This window comes from Capricornis sumatraensis, chromosome 20, assembly GCF_032405125.1.
Source record: "Capricornis sumatraensis isolate serow.1 chromosome 20, serow.2, whole genome shotgun sequence".
In the NCBI taxonomy this organism is placed as follows: domain Eukaryota; kingdom Metazoa; phylum Chordata; class Mammalia; order Artiodactyla; family Bovidae; genus Capricornis; species Capricornis sumatraensis.
Genome location: NC_091088.1, coordinates 63,370,499 through 63,392,649, shown reverse-complemented (window position 1 = coordinate 63,392,649; position 22,151 = coordinate 63,370,499). Strand labels below are relative to the sequence as shown.

Genomic DNA, 22,151 nt, shown 5'->3' with positions numbered 1-22,151 from the left:
CACAAAATACAAAAGGGAACTATAAAAGCATCCAGACACAAAAGATAGATGACCTACAACAGAACTCAAAAAACATGGACTATTATCTTCAAAGTTCTGATTTTTGTGCCAAAAAAGTCAGACATGAAGCCGCTTGGTACTGAAACACAAGACTCCATAGAATCCTGGGCAGCATTCTCTCCTTCCAGCCACACTGTGTGACAGTACTCAGGAGTACTGCCAACCAAGAAAGCTCACCTAAAGTCCAGTGTCCAGAATTTTTATTGAGGCTCCCTTAAATATGCATGATTTACTGAATCACTGACCACATGGCTGAACCCCACAACCCTCTAATCACACGGCTGGTCTTTGGGGCATGGATAGCCCTCACCTTGAATTGTCTTATTACCACAAATCCTCTAGGGCCCACATGAGTCACCTCATAGCATAAACTATAAAGTGTGGTTGCAGTGATCTGGGATGAAAAACAAGACACTCTTAACACACAGGTAATTCCAAGGCTTTAGAGTTTACCTCCCAGAAATTAGGGACAAAAGTCAGTTAAATTCCTTACTACACACTAGGTACTCATGACCCCATGAGGTACCCTTCCCTTGAGCATGGGCTGAATTGCTTCTAAAAAACAAAAAACAGCAAAAATGCTGTGATACCAATTTTAATATATATATATATTTTTGGTCTGCAGGTATGTGAGATTTAGTTCCCTGACCAGGGCTTGAACCCACGCCCCCCTGCAATGGAAGTGTGGAGGGTTAACCTCTGAACCACCAGGAAAATCAAGAAATGCATTTTTAAATTAGGCTATATATATGATTTTCATCTTGCTAACAGAATCTGTCTGTTGATGACTTTGACGAAACAAGACGGCATGTTGGGAGGCCCATGTGATAAGGGACGCATAGTGGTCTTACACAAGCAGACAGATAGAAACTAAGGATCTCATTTGATTTCTGGAAATGAATTCTGCCAATAACTATGTAAGTGAACTCAGAAGTGTATCCATCCCCAGCTGAGCCTTGGATCATGGTCAAGGAATGCTGAGCTATTATCAGTGAAGCTTGCATATTTCACACTGAATCTATTTCTCAAACTCGGAGTGAATCTCCACCACTGTTCACCAAAACATAGGTTGGATTATGTTATTTGATCATTTCAAAGGTTAAATATTTCACTTGTATCAAACTCCAATGGCTGTATTGAGAAATAACTGACATATATCACCATATAAATTTAAGATGTAAAGCATGATGATATGATTTACATATATTGTGAAATCATTATCACAACAGGTTCAGTCAACATCTATCTTCTCGCATAGATACAACAAAAAGAGAAGGAAAAAGCTTTTCTCCCTGTGATGAGAACTCTTAGGATTTGCTCTTAACAACTTTCCTATATATCATACAGCAGTGTTAGCTATAGCCATCATGTTGTTCATTACATCCCTAGTACTTATCTTACAACTCGCTTTCTTGAGTATGATTATGAAACTCATGGAATTTTATATACCTATATAGGTAATGCTCTTCAGTAAACTACATTCATCTTTCTTTTAGATGTGTGATTGGTATCAGGCCAGTGGGGAGCCCCTCAGAGTCACCAATGTTGTTAGGAGTATCACTCCATTCACTTAAGTGACATAAACCATTGAAAACCCCAGAGAGCTGATCTGCTCTCTCCTCATAGTCAACATGTATCATGGAGCTTTTCATGTTTTTCTGGTTGTGATGTCTGCTAAGATAAAACCCACAGATAAAATCCACAGATAAAATCCACCACAATCACACATTCTCTTCTAATACCAATCATCTGATGCGACCCCTATGAACAATATATTCCTGATACACTTTGTCCTGATTCTGAATTAAGAGTCCAAATTAATTTCTCCCCAGAACCATATCATCCCCAATTTATATGTTTAGTTGAGCTGTTATTTTTTTTCAGCTTACCACAAATCTATTAGACAATAAAGGAAAGATATAACAAAAAATCACCTGGGCCTTGATCATCATCTTCTGTGCTCAGGAAATAGTAACATGGATTCTGACTTCTGTCTCTTCTGCATTTACTGTATCATTCTTAAAGACAGAAATCTTGATGTTCACTTAAAGATGTCCCCTGGAACGATGATATCCAACTTCAAAAACCTCTTCCTTCCCTCACTCTTTCTCCTGGAGAGCCTGGACCTGTGGGCTGAAAAGCAAACTGATTTTGAGTGCACATTTCCTCTCGGCCCAAACACTGTCACTGTTGATATGCACTTATCCTTAAAGGGACCTCAGTATTTCCAGCTGTTCCTTTATTTGCTACCCTAGAGGCTTTCATACTCTGAGGCAATAAGACAAGGTTATGAATGGGTGAAAGGTGTGGCTTTCTTTTCTAAAGAGGAAGTGGCATGACTATTAAAGGGGAAGAGGGAAAGCATAAGCAGAGCATGATACCTCAGAGCCTGATGAAAGCTCAGGGCAGATCAAGTTTATGGAAGAGAACACATGGAAGGTTCCAAGAATCTGGACACTCCATCTGTAAAATACATGTGTACCCTTACACCACTCCAAAAATTTTTATATGCTCAGTGGGTACACACACCTCAGTTTCAAGAGGATAGCATGGAGCTGATCTTTAAGGTTGTCTTACTTCTCTTTGTGTATTAAAAGGATTAATCTTGCCCAATAGAGGTTGAGATTTGCCCTTAGTTCCTGGGAGGAAACCTCCAAGCCCTCAAAATGTCAGGCCTGATTAAGAATGGCTTTCTTTACCTAAGAGGCTAGGGCCATACAGTCTATGCTAATCATGTGGTGAATGCTTATGGTGTGAATTAGAATATGCTATGCTAATTATGGTGAATGCTTATACTAATCTAGTTCAACATTTACTTTAAAGCCATGGTAAAAATTTCAGAAAAACATCTATTTCTGCTTTATTGACTATGCCAAAGCCTTTGACTGTGTGGATCACAATAAACTGTGGAAAATTCTGAAAGAGATGGGAATACCAGATCACCTGACCTGCCTCTTGAGAAACCTGCATACAGATCAGGAAGCAACAGTTAGAACTGGACATGGAACAACAGACTGGTTCCAAATCGGGAAAGGAGTACGTCAAGGCTGTATATTGTCACCCTGCTTATTTAACTTATATTCAGAGCACATCATGAGAAATGCTGGGCTGGAGGAAGCACAAGCTAGAATCAAGATTGCTGGGAGAAATATCAATAACCTCAGATATGCAGATGACACCACCCTTATGGCAGAAAGTGAAGAAGAACTAAAGAGCCTCTTGATGAAAGTGAAAGAGGAGAGCGAAAAAGTTGGCTTAAATCTCAACATTCAGAAAAAGAAGATCATGGCATCCAGTGCCATTACTTCATGGCAAATAGATGCGGAAACAGTGGAAACAGTGTCAGACTTTATTTTTCTGGGCTCCAAAATCAATGCAGATGGTGACTGCAGCCATGAAATTAAAAGACGCTTACTCTTTGGAAGGAAAGTCCTAACCAACCTAGACAGCATATTAAAAAGCAGAGACATTATTTTGCCAACAAATGTCCGTCTAATCAAGGCTATGGTTTTTCCAGTGGTCATGTATGGATGTGAGAGCTGGACTATAAAGAAAGCTGAGCACAGAAGAATTGATGCTTTTGAACTGTGGTGTGGGAGAAGACTCTTGAGAGTCCCTTGGACTGTAAGGAGATCCAACCAGTCCATCCTAAAGGAGATCAGTCCTGGGTGTTCACTGGAAGGACTGATGTTGAAGCTGAAACTCCAATACTTTGGCCACCTGATGTGAAGAGCTCATTTGAAAAGACTCTGATGCTGGGAAAGATCGAGGGCAGGAGGAAAAGGGGACAACAGAGGATGAGATGGCTACACGGCATCACCGACTTGATGGGCGTGGGTTTGGGTAGACTCCGGGAGTTGGTGATAGACATGGAGGCCTGGCGTGCTGCAGTTCATGGGTTCGCAAAGAGTTGGACACGACTGAGCGACTGAACTGTACTGAACTGAATGAATGCCAGGCTGGATGAACCACAAGCTGGAATCAAGATTGCTAGGAGAAATATCAACAACTTCAGATATGCAGACATCACTCTAATGGCAGAAAGGGAAGAGGAACTAAAGAGCCTCTTGATGAGGGTGAAAGAGAAGAGTGAAAAAGCTGGCTTGAAACTCAAAATTAAAAAAACTAAGATCATGGCACCTACTCCCATCGCTTTAGTACAAATAGAAAGGGGAAAAGTGGAAGTGTTGACAGATTTTCTTTTCTTGGGCTCCAAAATCACTGCAGGTGCTGACTGCAGCCATGAAATTAAAAGACACTTGCCCTTGAAAGAAAAGCTATGACAAGCTTAGCACATTAAAAAGCAGAGACATCACTTTGCCAGCAAAGGTCTGTATAGTCAAAGCTATGGTCTTCCCAGTAGTCAAGTAAGGATGTGAGAGTTGGACTATATAAATTAAAGAGCGTTGAGTGCCAAAGAACTGATACTTATGAACTGTGGTGCTGGAAAAGACTCTTTTGAGAGTCCCTTGGACAGCAAGGAAATCAAACCAGTCAATCCTAAAGGAAATCGACCCTAAATATTCATTGGAAGGACTGTTGCTGAAGCTCCAGTACTTTTGCGACCTGATATGAAGAGCTGACTCATTGGAAAAGACCCTGATGCTGGGAAAGATTGAAGGCAAAAGGAGTAGGGGGTGACAGAAGATAAGATGTTTAGACAGCATCACCAACTCAATGGACATGAATGTGAGCAAACTCCAGGAGATACTGGAGGACAGAGGAATCTGGTGGGCTATAGCCCATGGGGTTGCAAAGAGTTGGACACTTCTCAGCCTCTGAACAATAACAACACAGTCAGATGATCTTCAACAAAGGTGCAAGATTAGAGCAATGAGGAAAAAGATGGTCTTTCCAACAAATATACTGAAACTGAATATCCAATTCCAATTAAATAATAAGATAATAAATTTAAATGTAATAGCTAAAAATACAAACTACTTCCAGAAATTGAGAAATAAGCCATAGGCTGGGAGAAAATATTTGCAAGATAAAGGACTGCTATCCAAAATACACAAAGAACTCTTAAAAACTCAACAATAAGAAAACACAAAGATAGGCAAAAGACCTGAACTGACATCTTACCAAAGAAGATACACAGATAGCAAATATGCAAATGAAAACATGTGTAATTGGGAAATTACATCATATGTAATTAGGAAATAACAAATTAAAGAACAATGAGATACCATTACCTACTTATTAGAATAACCAAAATTCAAATTAATGACTACATCAAATGCTAAAGAGTACATGAAGCAACAGATTTATTGCTTATGAGAAGGCAAACTGTTACAGCCACTCTGGTAGACAGTTTGGCAGTTTCTTACAAAACTATATATATACTCTGAAAATTTATGTCTGGACAGAAACCTGATCATAGGTATATATATCACAGACTTATCCATCCAATGAGTGAACATTATTCAGCACTAAGAAGAAATCAGCTATCAAACCATGAAAAAACAAGGAGGAGCCTAAAATACCTATTTAAGTGAAAAAAGCCAATCTAAAAAGGCTATTCAAAAAAAATAAAATAAAGTAAAATAAAAAGGCTATTCACTATACAATTCCAACTATTGTAAATGACATTCTGGAAAAGGCAAAGCTAAGGAGACAGTAAAAAGATCAGTAGTTGCCAAGAGTTGGAGGGAAGATAGGATGAACAAGCAGAATCCAGAGGGCTTTTTAACGCAGTACAACACTCTGTATAACACTAAACGGTGGACATGTCATTTTACATTTGTCAAGACACAAACAACATATAACACCAAGAGTGAACCCTAATGTGAATTTTATTTTGAGTGATGAGTCAGTACGTAAATTGACTGTAACAAATTCACCACTCTGGGGCAGGATGCTGACAGTGGGGAAGGTTGCATACGTTGGGGCACAGAGGTATGGTATTCATAGCTTACAGTGAATGGTTTCGGATTCATGATCTCTGAAGAAGATTTAGCTTCAGGATCAGGGACCAGGCTTGATAACTCAAGAGGTTTTGTGTAGCAGTTTTATTCAAGTCTGAAAAGGGAGAGACACAGACACTCAAAGGGGGATGCAGAGTGCCCCCTGGCTAGTCTTATTAAGGCCTTCTATACTTTTCCCAGACCCACTCCCACAACATACATCTTACATTAACAATATTAGAACAATAGAAAGATCTTACCAGACCTACTCCCACAACATAAGATAACAAGATTCAGTTCAGTTCAGTTCAGTTCAGTTCAGTAGCTCAGTCATTCCTTCCAAAGAAATCCCAGGGTTGATCTTCAGAATGGACTGGTTGGATCTCCTTGCAGTCCAAGGTGCGGGGGACTGCCCGTGAAGGGTTAAGTCTTGGGAGCTGCTCGGCAGGTATGCAGAGCCTTGGGCATGTTCCTAAACTCCCTGTCCCGCCCCCCTTGAAGAATTTTTATAGCCCTTAAGGTCAGGATGTCTTGCAACATGTCATAGAAGATAGATTACTTAGTATACTCTGTACACAATGGTAAGGGTCTAGTGATTGTATCCTGAGGTTAAAAAATAATCCTGTACATGTCTTAAGTCACGTACATTATCCTATAAATACTGTAGCCTAATAAAGAAAGGCATCAGCCATTTTTGGTCTGATCCTCTCAACCCCATCTTTTGTCTCTCTCTTATTTTTCTTAGCGGGGACGCTCCGTTCTTTCCCTGTGCAGGTGCAACTCTTGCTTGTGCTGGCCGCGACAGGTGGCGCCCAACGTGGGGCTCGAACCCACGACCGTGAGATTAAGAGTCTCATGCTCTACCGACTGAGCTAGACAAGCCAAGAACAAGGATATCAAAAGTCAGGTAATTCGGGTTGTTTTGTTTGTGGTCAATCTGGCCATCGGGCTGCAATGTGCCCCCCAAAACAACAAATTCCTGTTAACACTCCTAATTTATGCCCACGATGTAAAAAGGGGAAGCATTGGGCCCGAGACTGTCGTTCTAAAACGGATGTTCAAGGTAATCCTTTACCCCCGGTTTCGGGAAACTGGGTGAGGGGCCAGCCCCTGGCCCCAAAACAATGTTATGGGGCAACACTGCAGGTTCCCAAAGAACCATTGCAGACCTCTATCGAGCCACAAGAGGCAGCGCGGGATCGGACCTCTGTGCCGCCTCCTACACAGTATTAACTCCCGAGATGGGGGTTCAAACCCTTGCCACAGGAGTGTTTGGGCCTTTACCTCCAGGAACTGCTGGACTGCTTTTGGGGCGCAGCAGTGCATCTTTAAAAGGAATACTTATTCATCCTGGCATAATTGACTCTGATTATACAGGAGAGATAAAAATATTAGCCTCCGCTCCTAACAAAATTATTGTAATTAATGCAGGACAACGTATAGCTCAACTCCTTTTAGTTCCATTAGTTATACAAGGAAGAACAATTAACCGAGACCGTCTGGACAAAGGTTTCCTCCGTCTGGACAGAGGACCCTCTGACGCCTACTGGGTGCAAAATGTTACCGAGGCACGACCAGAATTTGAATTACACATTAATGGATGCCAAAGCGCCGCGCTGGATCCCGGAGAGGCTGGTACGCACGACGGAGAAACTCCCTGACATATCAAATAAACTGCATAACATTGGGCGAGCCCACGAGTGAGCTGCCTACCCAAAGGCAGATTGAGGCGTTGATGCGATATGCTTGGAATGAGGCTCATGTACAACCTCCAGTGACACCTACAAATATATTGATTATGTTATTATTATTGTTACAGAAGATACAAAACGGAGCGGCTACGGCTTTTTGAGCATACATTCCTGACCCGCCTATGATTCAATCATTAGGATGGGATTAAAAAAAATAGTACCTGTCTATGTCAATGACACAAGTCTTTTAGAAAAAAAATCAGACACTCATATTTCCCCTCAGCAAGCCAATATCTCCTTTTACGAAGAGGCTGCTAAATACCATCAAGAAGATTGGGGTTTTTTGGCACAAGAAAAGGGGGCGTCAACATCTAAAGATGATTTGGTTGAATGTTTAAAAAATCTCACTGTTGCTTTACAGAACTCAGGAATTAAGCTTCCTAGTAACAACTCAAAATCTCCTTCTGCTCCGCCTCTTCCCCCTGCCTATGCTCCTTCCGTTGTTGCCGGTCTCGATCCCCCTCCGGGGCCTCCTCCTCCGCCATCTGAAAATGTGTCTCCGCTACAAAAGGCATTGAGACAAGCACAACGACTTGGTGAGGTTGTCTCCGATTTTTCTCTTGCTTTTCCTGTCTTTGAACATAACAACCAGCATTTCTATGAAGCGCTGCCTTTTAAGCAATTGAAAGAGTTAAAGATTGCTTGCTCACAATATGGTCCTACCGCTCCATTCACTGTTGCTATGATAGAAAGTTTGGGTACTCAGAATCTACCCCCAAATGATTAGAAACAAATAGCTAGAGCTTGTCTTTCGGGGGGAGATTATTTATTATGGAAATCTAAATATGTTGAACAGTGTGCTCGTATAGCCGATGTTAATCGGCAGCAAGGTATACAAACCTCCTATGAAATGTTGATTGGTGAAGGCGCTTTCCAGGCTACTAATACTCAACTTGATTTCTTACCTGGTGCATATGCACAAATATCAAATGCAGCCCGACAGGCATGGAAAAAACTCCCTAGCTCCAGTACTAAGACAGAAGATCTTTCAAAGGTCCGACAGGGACCTGATGAGCCTTATCAGGACTTCGTGGCGCGACTCTTAGATACTATAGGTAAGATAATGTCAGATGAAAAGGCTGGGATGGTATTAGCAAAACAATTGGCTTTTAAAAATGCTAACTCTGCCTGTCAAGCTGCTTTACGACCTTATAAAAAAAAAGGGAGATCTGTCTGATTTTATTCGTATTTGTGCTGACATTGGACCCTCCTATTGCCATGGCAGCGGCATTACAAGGAAAAAGCATTAAAGAGGTACTTTTTCAGCAACAAGCCAATATCTCCTTTTATGGTCTTACTACGCAATATCCTATGTGCTTTTCTTATCAATTACAACATCCTCACTGTATACAGGTGTCAGCTGATATATCCTATCCTCGAGTGACTATTTCTGGCATTGATGAAAAAACCGGAAAAAGATCGCACCGTGACGGAACTGGACCTCTCGACATTCCGTTTTGTGACAAACATCTAAGCATCGGCATAGGAATAGACACTCCTTGGACTTTATGTCGAGCCCGGGTTGCGTCGGTGTACAACATCAACAATGCCAATACCACCTTTTTATGGGATTGGGCACCTGGGGGAAAACCTGATTTTCCTGAATATCGAGGACAGCATCCACCCATTCTCTCTGTAAACACTGCTCACATATATCAAACAGAACTGTGGAAACTTTTGGCTGCTTTTGGTCATGGCAATAGTCTATATTTACAACCCAATATCAGTGGGAGTAAATATGGTAATGTAGGAGTTACGGGGTTTTTATATCCCCGAGCTTGTGTCCCTTACCCATTTATGTTGATACAAGGCCATGTGGAAATAACATTGTCATTGAATATTTATCATTTAAATTGTTCTAATTGCATACTTACCAATTGCATAAGAGGTGTTGCAAAAGGAAAACAAGTTATAATAGTAAAACAACCTGCTTTTGTAATGTTACCAGTTGAAATAACTGAAGCTTGGTATGACGAGACTGCTTTAGAATTGCTACAACGCATTAACACGGCTCTTAACCGCACTAAAAGAAGTGTGAGCCTGATTGTTCTGGGTATAGTATCTTTAATCACCCTTATAGCAACTGCTGTTACTGCTTCTGTATCTCTAGCACAATCCATTCAAGCTGCTCATACTGTAGATTCCTTGTCATATAACGTTACTAAAGTAATGGGAACACAAGAAGATATAGATAAAAAAATAGAAGATAGATTATCAGCTTTATATGATGTGGTTAGAGTTCTAGGAGAACAAGTTCAGAGCATTAGCTTTCGCATGAAAATTCAATGTCATGCTAATTATAAATAGATTTGTGTTACAAAAAAGGCTTATAATGCATCTGACTTTCCGTGGGATAAGGTGAAAAAACATCTACAAGGGATTTGGTTTAATACTAATGTTTCTCTAGACCTATTGCAATTACATAATGAAATTCTTAATATTGAAAATTCTCCTAAAGCTACTCTAAACATAGCTGATACTGTTGACAATTTTTTACAAAATTTATTTTCTAACTTCCCTAGCTTGCATTCACTGTGGCGAAGCATAATTGCTGTGGGCGCGGTTTTGATTGTTGTGCTTATCGTGATTTGTTTGGCTCCTTGTTTTATTCGTAGTATTGTTAAAGAATTCTTACACATGAAAATTCTGATACATAAAAACATGTTGCAACACCGACACCTTATGGAGCTTTTAAAAAATAAAGAGAGGGGAGCTGCGGGGGACTGCCCATGAAGGGTTAAGTCTTGGGAGCTGCTCGGCAGGTATGCAGAGCCTTAGGCATGTTCCTAAACTCCCTGTCCCGCCCCCCTTGAAGAATTTTTATAGCCCTTAAGGTCAGGATGTCTTGCAACATGTCATAGAAGATAGATTACTTAGTATACTCTGTACACAATGGTAAGGGTCTAGTGATTGTATCCTGAGGTTAAAAAATAATCCTGTACATGTCTTAAGTCACGTACATTATCCTATAAATACTGTAGCCTAATAAAGAAAGGCATCAGCCATTTGTGGTCTGATCCTCTCAACCCCATCTTTTGTCTCTCTCTTATTTTTCTTAGCAGGGACGCTCCGTTCTCTCCCTGTGCAGGTGCAACTCTTGCTTGTGCTGGCCGCGGCACAAGGGACCCTCAAGAGTCTTCTCCAACACCACAGTTCAAACGCATCAATTCTTCGGCACTCAGTCTTCTTCACAGTCCAACTCTCACATCCATACATGACCACAGGAAAAACCATAGCCTTGACTAGATGGACCTTAGTCGGTAAAGTAATGTCTCTGCTTTTGAATATACTATCTAGGTTGGTCATAACTTTTCTTCCAAGGAGTAAGCGTCTTTTAATTTCATGGCTGCAATCACCATCTGTGGTGAATTTGGAGCCCAGAAAAATAAAGTCTGACACTGTTTCCCCATCTATTTCCCATGAAGTGATGGAACTAGATGCCATGATCTTCGTTTTCTGAATGTTGAGCTTTAAGCCAACTTTTTCACTCTCCTCTTTCACTTTCATCAAGAGGCTTTTTAGCTCCTCTTCACTTTCTGCCATAAGGGTGGTGTCATCTGCATATCTGAGGTTATTGATATTTCTCCCAGCAATCTTGATTCCAGCTTGTTTCTTCCAGTCCAGAGTTTCTCATGATGTACTCTGCATATAAGTTAAATAAGCAGGGTGACAATATACAGCCTTGACGTACTCCTTTCCTGATTTGGAACCAGTCTGTTGTTCCATGTCCAGTTCTAACTGTTGCTTCCTGATCTGCATGGAGGTTTCTCAAGAGGCAGGTCAGGTGATCTGGTATTCCCATCTCTTTCAGAATTTTCCACAGTTTATTGTGATCCACACAGTCAAAGGCTTTGGCATAGTCAATAAAGCAGAAATAGATGTTTTTCTGGCACTCTTGCTTTTTCCATGATCCAGCGGATGTTGGTAATTTGATCTCTGCTTCCTCTGCCTTTTCTAAAACCAGCTTGAACATCAGGGAGTTCACGGTTCATGTATTGCTGAAGCCGGGCTTGGAGAATTTTGAGCATTACTTTACTAGCATGTGAGATGAGTGCAATTGTGCGGTATTTTGAGCATTCTTTGGCATTGCCTTTCTTTGGGATTGGAATGAAAACTGACCTTTTCCAGTCCTGTGGCCACTGCTGAGTTTTCCAAATTTGCTGGCATATTGAGTGCAGCACTTTCACAGCACCATCTTTCAGGATTTGAAATAGCTCTACTGGAATTCCATCACCTCCACTAGCTTTGTTCATAGTGATGCTTTCTAAGGCCCACTTGACTTCACATTCCAAGATGTCTGGTTCTAGATTAGTGATCACATCATCATGATTATCTGGGTCGTGAAGATCTTTTTTGTACAGTTCTTCTGTGTATTCTTGCCACCTCTTCTTAATATCTTCTGCTTCTGTTAGGTCCAGACCATTTCTGTCCTTTATCGAGCCCATCTTTGCATGAAATGTTCCCTTGGTATCTCTAATTTTCTTGAAGAGATCTCTAGTCTTTCCCATTCTGTTGTTTTCCTCTATTTCTTTGCACTGATCGCTGACGAAGGCTTTCTTATCTCTTCTTGCTATTTTTGGAACTCTGCATTCAGATGCTTATATCTTTCCTTTTCTCCTTTGCTTTTTGCTTCTCTTCTTTTCACAGCTATGTGTAAGGCCTCCCCAGACAGCCATTTTGCTTTTTTGCATTTCTTTTCCATGGGGATGGTCTTGATCCCTGTCTCCTGTACAATGTCATGAACCTCATTCCATAGTTCATCAGGCACTCTATCTATCAGATCTAGACCCTTAAATCTATTTCTCACTTCCACTGTATAATCATAAGGGATTTGATTTAGATCATACCTGAATGGTCTAGCGGTTTTCCCTACTTTCTTTAATTTAAGTCTGAATTTGGCAATAAGGAGTTCATGATCTGAGCCACAGTCAGCTCCCGGTCTTGTTTTTGTTGACTGTACAGAGCTTCTCCATCTTTGGCTGCAAAGACTATAATCAATCTAATTTTGGTGTTGACCATCTGGTGATGTCCATGTGTAGAGTCTTCTCTTGTGTTGTTGGAAGAGGGTGTTTGCTATGACCAGTGCATTTTCTTGGCAAAACTCTATTAGTCTTTGCCCTGCTTCATTCCACATTCCAAGGCCAAATTTGCCTGTTACTCCAGGTGTTTCTTGACTTCCTACTTTTGCATACTCCCACAACATACATCTTAAGATAACAAGATTGGTCAGAAGGTTCTTTTAAGGAGAAACATACCCTCAAGATACATTGTTATATTGACTACGAGAAGGCAAGGAAGAAAAAAACATTTGTCCTTTTCTCCTTGAGAGCCCCAGAGCCCTTTCTCCTCCTGGGCATCAGTGGGTGCATGTGTGGGGGAACCCTGGACTTCTTATCAACCTGCCTAGAAATTGACTCTCTCAGTATCCCTACTGCACTTCCCACTCAATGTTGCTGTGAATCTAAAACTGCTCTTAAAAAATAAAGTCATATCCTTATCTATTTATATCTATATACACACAGTTTTCAGAAAACACATGAGGAATTTCTCATGACCTTGGGTTAGGCAGAGAAGTCTTACACAACACCATATCAGCAAACCATAAAAGAAGACAACTGATAAACTGGACTTGTATTACCTTTTGCACATCAAAAGGCACTATAAAGCTAAAGGAAAAGGTAAGCTACAAGTTGAGAAAGAAAATTTGCAAACCATGTATCTGATAAAGGACTTCTATGCACAATATCCAAACAACTCAAAAAACTCAGTTTGTTAACCAAACAACCTATTTTTAGAAAAGGGGAAAGACTTGGATAGTTTCCTTGAAAGAAGGAAACTACACAACAAAGGAAACTATAAGCAAAGTGAAAAGATAGCCTTCAGAATGGGAGAAAAAACAGCAAATTAAGCAACTGACAAAGAATTAATCCCCAAAATATAAAAACAGCTCATGCAGCTCAATACCAGAAAAATAAAGGACCCAATCAAAAAATGGGTCAAAGAACTAAACAGACATTTCTCCAAAGAAGAAACACAGATGGCTAACAAACACATGAAAAGATGCTCAACATCACTCATTATCAGAGAGATGCAAATCAACACCACAATGAGGTACCATCTCACACTGGTCAGAATGGCTGCTATCAAAAAGTCTACAAAGAATAAATGCTGGAGAGGGTGTGGAGAAAAGGGAACCCTCTTACACTGTTGGTGGGAATGCAAACTAGTATAGCCACTATGGAGAACAGTGTGCAGATTCCTTAAAAAAACTGGAAATAGAACTGTCATATGACCCAGCAATCCCACTGCTGGGCATACACACTGAGGAAACCAGAATTGAAAGAGACACATGTACCCCAACGTTCATCGCAGCAGTGTTTATAATAGCCAGGACATGGAAGCAACCTAGATGCCCATCAGCAGACGAATGGATAAGAAAGCTATGGTACATACAAATACATAATGGAATATTACTCAGCTATTAAAAAGAACTCATTTAAATCAGTTCTAATGAGGTGGATGAAACTGGAGCCTATTATACAGAGCAAAGTCAGTCAGAAAGAAAAACACCAATACAGTATATTAACACGTATATATGGAATTTAGAAAGATGGTAATGACAACCCTATATGTGAAACAGCAAAAGAGACACAGATATAAAGAACAGACTTCTGGACTCTGTGGGAGAAGGCGAGGGTGGGATATTTGAGAAAATAGCATTGAAACATGTATATTACCATATGTGACAGATCACCAGCCCAAGTTTGATGCATGAAACAGGGCACTCAGGGCCAGTGCACTGGAACGACCCAGAGATGGGATGGGGAGGGAGGTGGCTTCAGGATGGGGGACACATGTACACCCATGGCTGATTCCTATCAATGTATGGCAAAAATCACCACAACATTGTAATTAGCCTCAAATTAAAATAAATAATTTTTTTAAAAAAACATTTCAGATAAAAATGCTCAAAAGAATAGGAACAGGCAGATACTTAACATGAAATAATAATACATCTGAATCAGACATTCCCACTGAAGTCAAGAACAAGACCAGGTGCCCACTGTCAGTACTGTTACTGAGCATTATACTGGAATTGCTAGACTATGCAGTTCATTTAATTCAAATATTTAGTGGGCATATACTCTGTGACAAGCACTATTTCATTTCCTTCTTTGTAACAAAGCAGATAACACAGTAACAAATGTCTCTGAATTTATGGGATTGATATTCTGGGACCCATAGACTATGTTAGATAAAAGAGAAATAATTGGGGTATAATAAATATTGTTATTGGTAGATGATATAATTGTATATATGGAAAACCTAAGAAAATCAACTGAGGAACTACTATCAGTTCAGTTCAGTCGCTCAGTTGTGTCTGACTCTTTGCAACCCCATGAATCGCAGCACACAAGGCCTCCCTGTCCACCATCATCTCCTGGAGTTCATTCAAACTCACATCCATCGAGTCGGTGATGACATCCAGCCATCTCATCGTCTGTTGTTCCCTTTTCCTCCTGCCCTCAATCCCTCCCAGCATCCGAGTCTTTTCCAATGAGTCAACTCTTCGCATAAGGTGGCCAAAGTACTAGAGTTTCAGCTTTAGCATCATTCCTTCTAAAGAAATCCCAGGGCTGATCTCCTTTAGAATGGACTGGTTGGATCTCCTTGCAGTCCAAGGGACTCTCAAGAGTCTTCTCCAACACACAGTTCAAAAGCATCAATTCTTCGGCACTCAGCTTTCTTCACATTCCAACTCTCACATCCATACATAACCACTGGAAAAACCACAGCCTTGACTAGACAGACCTTTGTTGGCAAAGTAATGTCTGCTTTTGAATATGTTATCTAGGTTGGTCATAACTTTTCTTGCAAGGAGTAAGCGACTTTTAAAATTTCATGGCTGCAGCCACCATCTGCAATGATTTTATAATTTGGTAAGGCATTGGAATTGAAAACTTAATATGCAGAAATCATTAGTAGATGTTGTTATGTATATGATCTGAACCATTAAAAGTGTAAAGTAGATAATGATGCCATTTAAAAATATCTAACACTAACCAACGCTAAGTAATAAATGTGGAAAAATAGGAACAAAACTTTAGAATACATACTAATGAAGGACACAAAAGAAGACTTGGACAAATGGAAAAATTAAATCATTTTCTTGGATGCAAAAAAAAAGGGGAAAGACTAAGACTACACTATATTACACTAAAGAAGACCTATGAATGTCTATAAACACATGAGAAGATGATCAACGTTATTTGTCACTAGGGAAATAAGATGATGCTGAAATTCTACTACATGCCAACTAGAAAGATGATAATAAAAAGACTAATAACTGTAAATGCTGATGAGAATAAGGAGAAATTAAGCTCTCATACAATAATGGTAAACTGGTATAGGCACTTTTGAAACTTTGTAAAACACCTGCTTAGGAACCAGTCATTCTACTCAGGGGAGTCTAACAAACAGAAATGAAAACATTTCCAACTTGTACCTGAATGTACGTAGCAACATTATTCACCATAGTCTCAAACGGAAAATAATTCCAGTAACTGATTTTATATATGAAATGCATTATATACATTCACTAGATCACCCATGAATAGAATTGAAGAGGATATTTCCCAATTCATTATATGAGGCCATTTAGTTTTTAAAAATACAATTCTATCTAGTCATAATTTCAGAAGTTTTTCTGTAGAAACTGACAGCCTGATCTTTAAATACAAATAGCAGTGTAAAAGGTCTAGAACAGAAAAAAAAAAAACAACAACTGTGAAAAAGAACAAAGTTGGTGGGTTGACATTACCTGACTTCAAGAATTTATATCAAGCTACAGTAATCAAGACAGGGTGTTATCCATGTCAATGTAGACAAATGAGTGGAGCAGATTAGAGTTCAGAAAAGACCCACATATATATGGCCAACTGACATTTTTAAAAAGGAGCAAAGACAATAGAGTGGAGAAAAGCCTTTTCAACAAATGTTTTCTGGAACAAACATAAATTTATATCAAAAAGAAAAGAACTTGGATCCATATGAGACAGTCAACTCCTAGGTAGGTTGATAAAAAGTCTGGGGGGGTCCCAGAGGAGGAGAGAGGGGTCTGGAGTTGTGAAGTAGGAGAAAAGGACAAAGGCTTTTTTTCTATATTGCTTTGTCTTAGTCAATATAACAATGTATCCTGCTTGAGGACATGTTTCTCCTCCTTGAGAATCTTCTGACTAATCCTGTCATCTTAAAATGTATATGATGGCAGGGGGTCTGGTAAGACCTTTCTACTGTTAGTTCTAATCTCATTATCTTAACATGAAAATTGTGGGAATGGGTCTGATAAGATCTTTACAATCCTGAGACATTCTTTTGATTTACTCTAATAACCAATTGAAAAAAGTATGTAACTCCCTTGCTAAGACTAGCAATGGGGGCACTCTCTGCCCTCTTTTGATGTCTATGTCAGAGACTTTCTCTGTCCTCTCGCTTTAATAAAACTCTGCTACACAAAAACTCTTGAGTGATCAAGCCTGGTCTCTGGTCCCAAAGCTAAATCTTCTTCTCCGGAGATCACAAATCTGACATCGTTCACTGTAAGTTATCACATACGTTACACCAGCTACATAACTCAAAATGTATAATAAGCCTCATGGAATAATAAGTTCATATTTCATAATGAAATAATAATAAACCTAAATGAACCCGAAAAAACCCCAAAACTTCTAGAAGAAAAAAACTGGTGAAAATCCTCTGAACTTGTAGTTAGGTGTAGCTGTACCTAGATTCTTCGGCACAACATCAAAAGAATGAGTCCTTTAAAAAAAGTTCAGACACTGGACTACATAAAAGCTAAATTCTTCCGCTGTTCAAAACATATTGTTAAGAGAATACTGAAAGTCAAGTCAAAGACCAGGAGAAAATCTTTGAAAAGCAAGTAACTGGTAAAGGAAGAATCTGTATTCGGAATATACAGAGAATTCTCAAAAATCAACAAGAAAACACAAGAAAATTGCAAAAGATTTGAACAGATAATTCAAGGAAGATATACGGATGGCCGCTAAGCACATGAAACAATGCTCAGGATCACTAGCCATAACTAGGTAAATAAACATTAAAACCACAAGCTACTGTTCCATACCTATTAGAATTAAAAAGAAAAACTATACAAAATGTGGTGACACCCAACAGCCACTCATCTGTTTCTCCTGGATATAAAGTACAGCCATTTCAGTAAACAGTTTAGCAGTTTCTTGAAAAGTTAGATATACACCTACTACAGGATTTAGCCATTCAACCACTGAAAATTTACTCAGGAGAAAGACAAACATATAAATATAGACTTGAACATGAGTGTTCATAGAAGCTTTATCTGTAATAACTAAAAACTGGAAACACAACTAGCCACCAACAGGTGACTTAATGAATGAACTAATCATTCCACAATGGAATACAGACCAACAAAAAGGAACTATGGATACACATAAGGATGAATTTCAAAATATTCAAGAAAATTAGAGATACCAACGGAACATTTCATGCAAAGACAGGCGCAATAAAGGACAGAAATGGTAGAGACCTAACAGAAGCAGAAGATACTAAGAGCTGGCAAAAATACATAGAAGAACTATACAAAAAAGATCTTCACGACCCAGATAATCACAATGGTGTGATCACTCATCTAGAGCCAGACATCCTGGAATGCGAATTTGAGTGGGCCTTAGGAAGCATCACTATGAACAAAGCTAGTGGAGGTGATGGAATTCCAGTTGAGCTATTTCAAATCCTGAAAGATGATGCTGTGAAAGTGCTGCACTCAATATGCCAGCAAATTTGGGAAACTCAGCAGTGGCCACAGGACTGGAAAAGGTCAGTTTTCATTCCAATCCCTAAGAAAGGCAATGCCAAAGAATGCTCAAACTACCGCACAATTGCACTCATCTCACATGCTAGTAAATTAATGCTCAAAATTCTCCAAGCCAGGCTTCAGCAATACGTGAACCGTGAACTTCCTGATGTTCAAGCTGGTTTTAGAAAAGGCAGAGGAACCAGAGATCAAATTGCCAACATCCGCTGGATCATGGAAAAAGCAAGAGAGTTCCAGAAAAACATCTATTTCTGCTTTATTGACTATGCCAAAGCCTTTGACTGTGTGGATCACAATAAACTGTGGAAAATTCTGAAAGAGATGGGAATACCACACCACCTGACCTGCCTCTTGAGGAATCTGTTTGCAGGCCAGGAAGCAACAGTTAGAACTGGATATGGCCAGGTTCGATGCATGATACAGGATGCTCGGGGCTGGTGCACTGGGATGACCCAGAGAGATGGTATGGGGAAGGAGATGGGAGGGGGGTTCAAGATGGGGAACATGTGTACACCCATGGTGGATTCATGTTGATGTATGGCAAAACCAATACAATATTGTAAAGTAATTAGCCTCCAATTAAAATAAATAAATTTATATTAAAAAAAAAAAAAAGAACTGGATATGGAACAACGGACTGGTTCCAAATAGGAAAAGGAGAACGTCAAGGCTGTATATTGTCACCCTGCTTATTTAACTTATATGCAGAGTACATCATGAGAAACTCTGGGCTGGAGGAAGCATAAGCTGGAATCAAGATTGCCGGGAGAAATATCAATAACCTCAGATATGCAGATGATGTCACCCTTATGGCAGAAAGCAGAGAACTAAAGAGCCTCCTGATGAAAGTGAAAGAGTAGAGTGAAAAAGTTGGCTTAAAGCTCAACATTCAGAAAACTAAGATCATGGCATCCGGTCCCATCACTTGATGGGAAATAGATGGGGAAACAGTGGAAACAGTGTCAGACTTTATTTTGGGGGGCTCCAAAATCACTGCAGATGGTGACTGCAGCCATGAAGTTAAAAGACGCTTACTCCTTGGAAGAAAAGTTATGACCAACCTAGACAGCATATTAAGAGACATTACTTTGCCAACAAAGGTCCCTCTATCAAGGCTATGGTTTTTCCAGTAGTCATGTATGGATGTGAATTCGACTATAAAGAAAGCTGAGCACCGAAGAATTGATGCTTTTGAACTGTGGTGTTTCAGAAGACTCTTGAGAGTCCCTTGGACTGCAAGGAGATCCAACCTGTTCATCCTAGAGGAAATCATTCCTGAATATTCATTGGAAGGACTGATACTAAAGTTGAAACTCCAATGCTTTGGCCACCTGATGCAATGAACTGACTCATTTGAAAAGACCCTGATGCTGGGAAAGATTGAAGGCAGGAGGAGAAGGGGACGACAGAGGATGAGATGGTTGGATGGCATCACCAGCTGAATTGACATGAGTCTGAGTAAACTCTGGGAGTTGGTGATGGACAGGAAGGCCTGGCATGCTGCAGTCCATGGGGTCACAAAGAGTCGGACACAACTGAGCGACTGAACTGAACTGAATGCTGATGAAACAAGTTAGAATGAAAATGAATGTACACTGTATGATTCAATTTACAAAAATGTTTTTAAAAATATAAAGTGACCTATTGTAACATAGAATAGATTGGTGGTTGAATAGATCAGTGGTTGCTTGGGAAGGTGTGCGGAATATGACAGGCAGAGATTAAAAAAGGAACACAATGAAACTTCTCAAGATGACAGTTATGTTCACTGTCTTCATGGTGTTGATACTTTCATGAGTATATGGGAGTGGAAACTTGAGTGCACAGAGAATCAAGGAAAATTTCTGGGGTGAGAAATGTTTTAAAATTGAACTGTGTAACTATAGAAATTCAAAGTACTGATATGCATATTTGTACTTAGTGAATTTTACAGCAAATAAAAGCACAATAAAAAAAAGACTTCCTTTACTACAGGAAAAAAAAAAAAAAAAAACCAAAAACAACCAAACCAACCAAAGAAAGAACCCATCAACTGAAATTTCCAAAAAAGGTCAAGGAAAAGAGTTCACCAAGAAATAAAAGTAGCCAGAAATCTCGGGGGTGGGGGGTGGGGGTAGAAAAAAAAAGGGCACCATAAATTTTTAAGTGAAGTGGTAGAATCAGAAAGTAATCAGAAAGTCAAAATGGATTAATGAAATTATAATCGAATACTTTTGAATACTGTATGTCAACACTATCTCCATTAATGAATACATTTGATTCCAGACACCATGCCAGTGGTTCACCAACCTGAGTTGATACTACTGCAACTATTTTTAAAAAGTATAAATATCTCAGATGCAAATGTGTTGAGAACAGAGAAATTAAGCAATACAGTCACCTATCATGCTTACACAGATAATCCAAAAAGTTAAAAAAAAAAATCTCCTTTGATATAAAACCGCCTATGAAAAAAATTCGCACTGTAGAACAGAATATAGGGTAAGGGAGAAGCTTTTACTTGAGTGAGAATGGCCCTAGGTGGAACTATCCAAAAGTATAATAAACTTGGGGACAAGAGGAACGGAAACTATATTAGATTACATTAAAAACAGTAAATTTATAACTACATCAACCACACTGAATTTTGTGAGGAAGGTGCGAACAGTGGTGATGCGGGGAGCCAAAGTTTTTAGTAGGGTCCTTGAGGACAGACAGGGCTTCCCTGTTGGTGCAGAGGTTAAAGCGTCTGCCTGCAATGTGGGAGACCAGGGTTCGATCCCTGGGTCGGGAAGATCCCCTGGAGAAGGAAATGGCAACCCACTCCAGTATTCTTGCCTGGAGAATCCCATGAACGGAGGAGCTTGGTGGGCTACAGTCCACGGGGTGGCAAAGAGTCGGGCACGACTGATCGACTTCACTTGGAGGACAGACTACAAGGAGAGAGTTGTATTCGGATTAACTGGGGAAATGCAGCCTTCAAGTCTGTTCAAGTCTGTTTCCGGCATTCGACCCTGATCCTACGGATTCTCCAGGGACCCCGGACCTCCTCAAATACTGAAAGCCCCCACCAGGCCGTCTAAATGCCAGATTAAACTCCAAACATGACCAAGAAACCGAGACAGCACCTAACCCAGGTGTCTCTAACAGAGTCGCAGGTTAACCAGGACAAGACATCGCGTTCACCGATACTAACTTTCATCACAGTTCGCAATCACGGAGTCCCACAAGCAAAGCGATCCAAACCCTGACTGAGTTGGACCTTAGGTCAATGATTGCCAAAGGCCTCATCATTAACTCCCAGAAGTCTCTGAGGCCGAATCTAAATAAAATCCCAATTACGGTCCTTCACACATGCTCCGGTTTCACAGACCCCACAGGCCGTGAATACAAGCCCAGAACCCGACTCACTTGATCCCAAACCCGTCTAGACACCACTGGCAGCAACAGAATGCTGGAGCCCGCTTTCTCTACCGACGCCTTTCACGGTCCCTCGGGACGCATACCTGCTGGTTCAGGTTATCAGCCGACGACCTTGGAGCGCTGCCGGATTTCCGGATTCCGTCAACGGACTCCGCTTTATGA

The 22,151-nt window shown here is 40.2% G+C and overlaps 1 protein-coding gene, 1 non-coding gene and 1 pseudogene across 2 annotated transcripts in view; 1 reads left to right on the top strand and 2 right to left on the bottom strand.

Annotated features, from left to right (window-relative positions):
- ZNF614 (zinc finger protein 614) overlaps positions 1–22,068 on the bottom strand; it is a 27,376-nt gene extending 5,308 nt beyond the window's left edge. The window contains exons 1-2 of the mRNA XM_068992941.1: positions 21,978–22,068; positions 1,995–2,193 (exon numbers count right to left, since the gene is read on the bottom strand). Of these exons, the coding sequence (XP_068849042.1) occupies positions 1,995–2,012 (18 nt within the window). The 5' untranslated portion in view covers positions 2,013–2,193; positions 21,978–22,068. The remainder of the gene's footprint in view (positions 1–1,994; positions 2,194–21,977) is intronic.
- On the bottom strand, positions 6,776–6,848 carry TRNAK-CUU (transfer RNA lysine (anticodon CUU)). The gene has a single exon. It is a non-coding gene; the product is annotated as a tRNA-Lys (tRNA).
- On the top strand, positions 6,921–22,151 carry LOC138096891 (endogenous retrovirus group K member 10 Gag polyprotein-like; annotated as a pseudogene).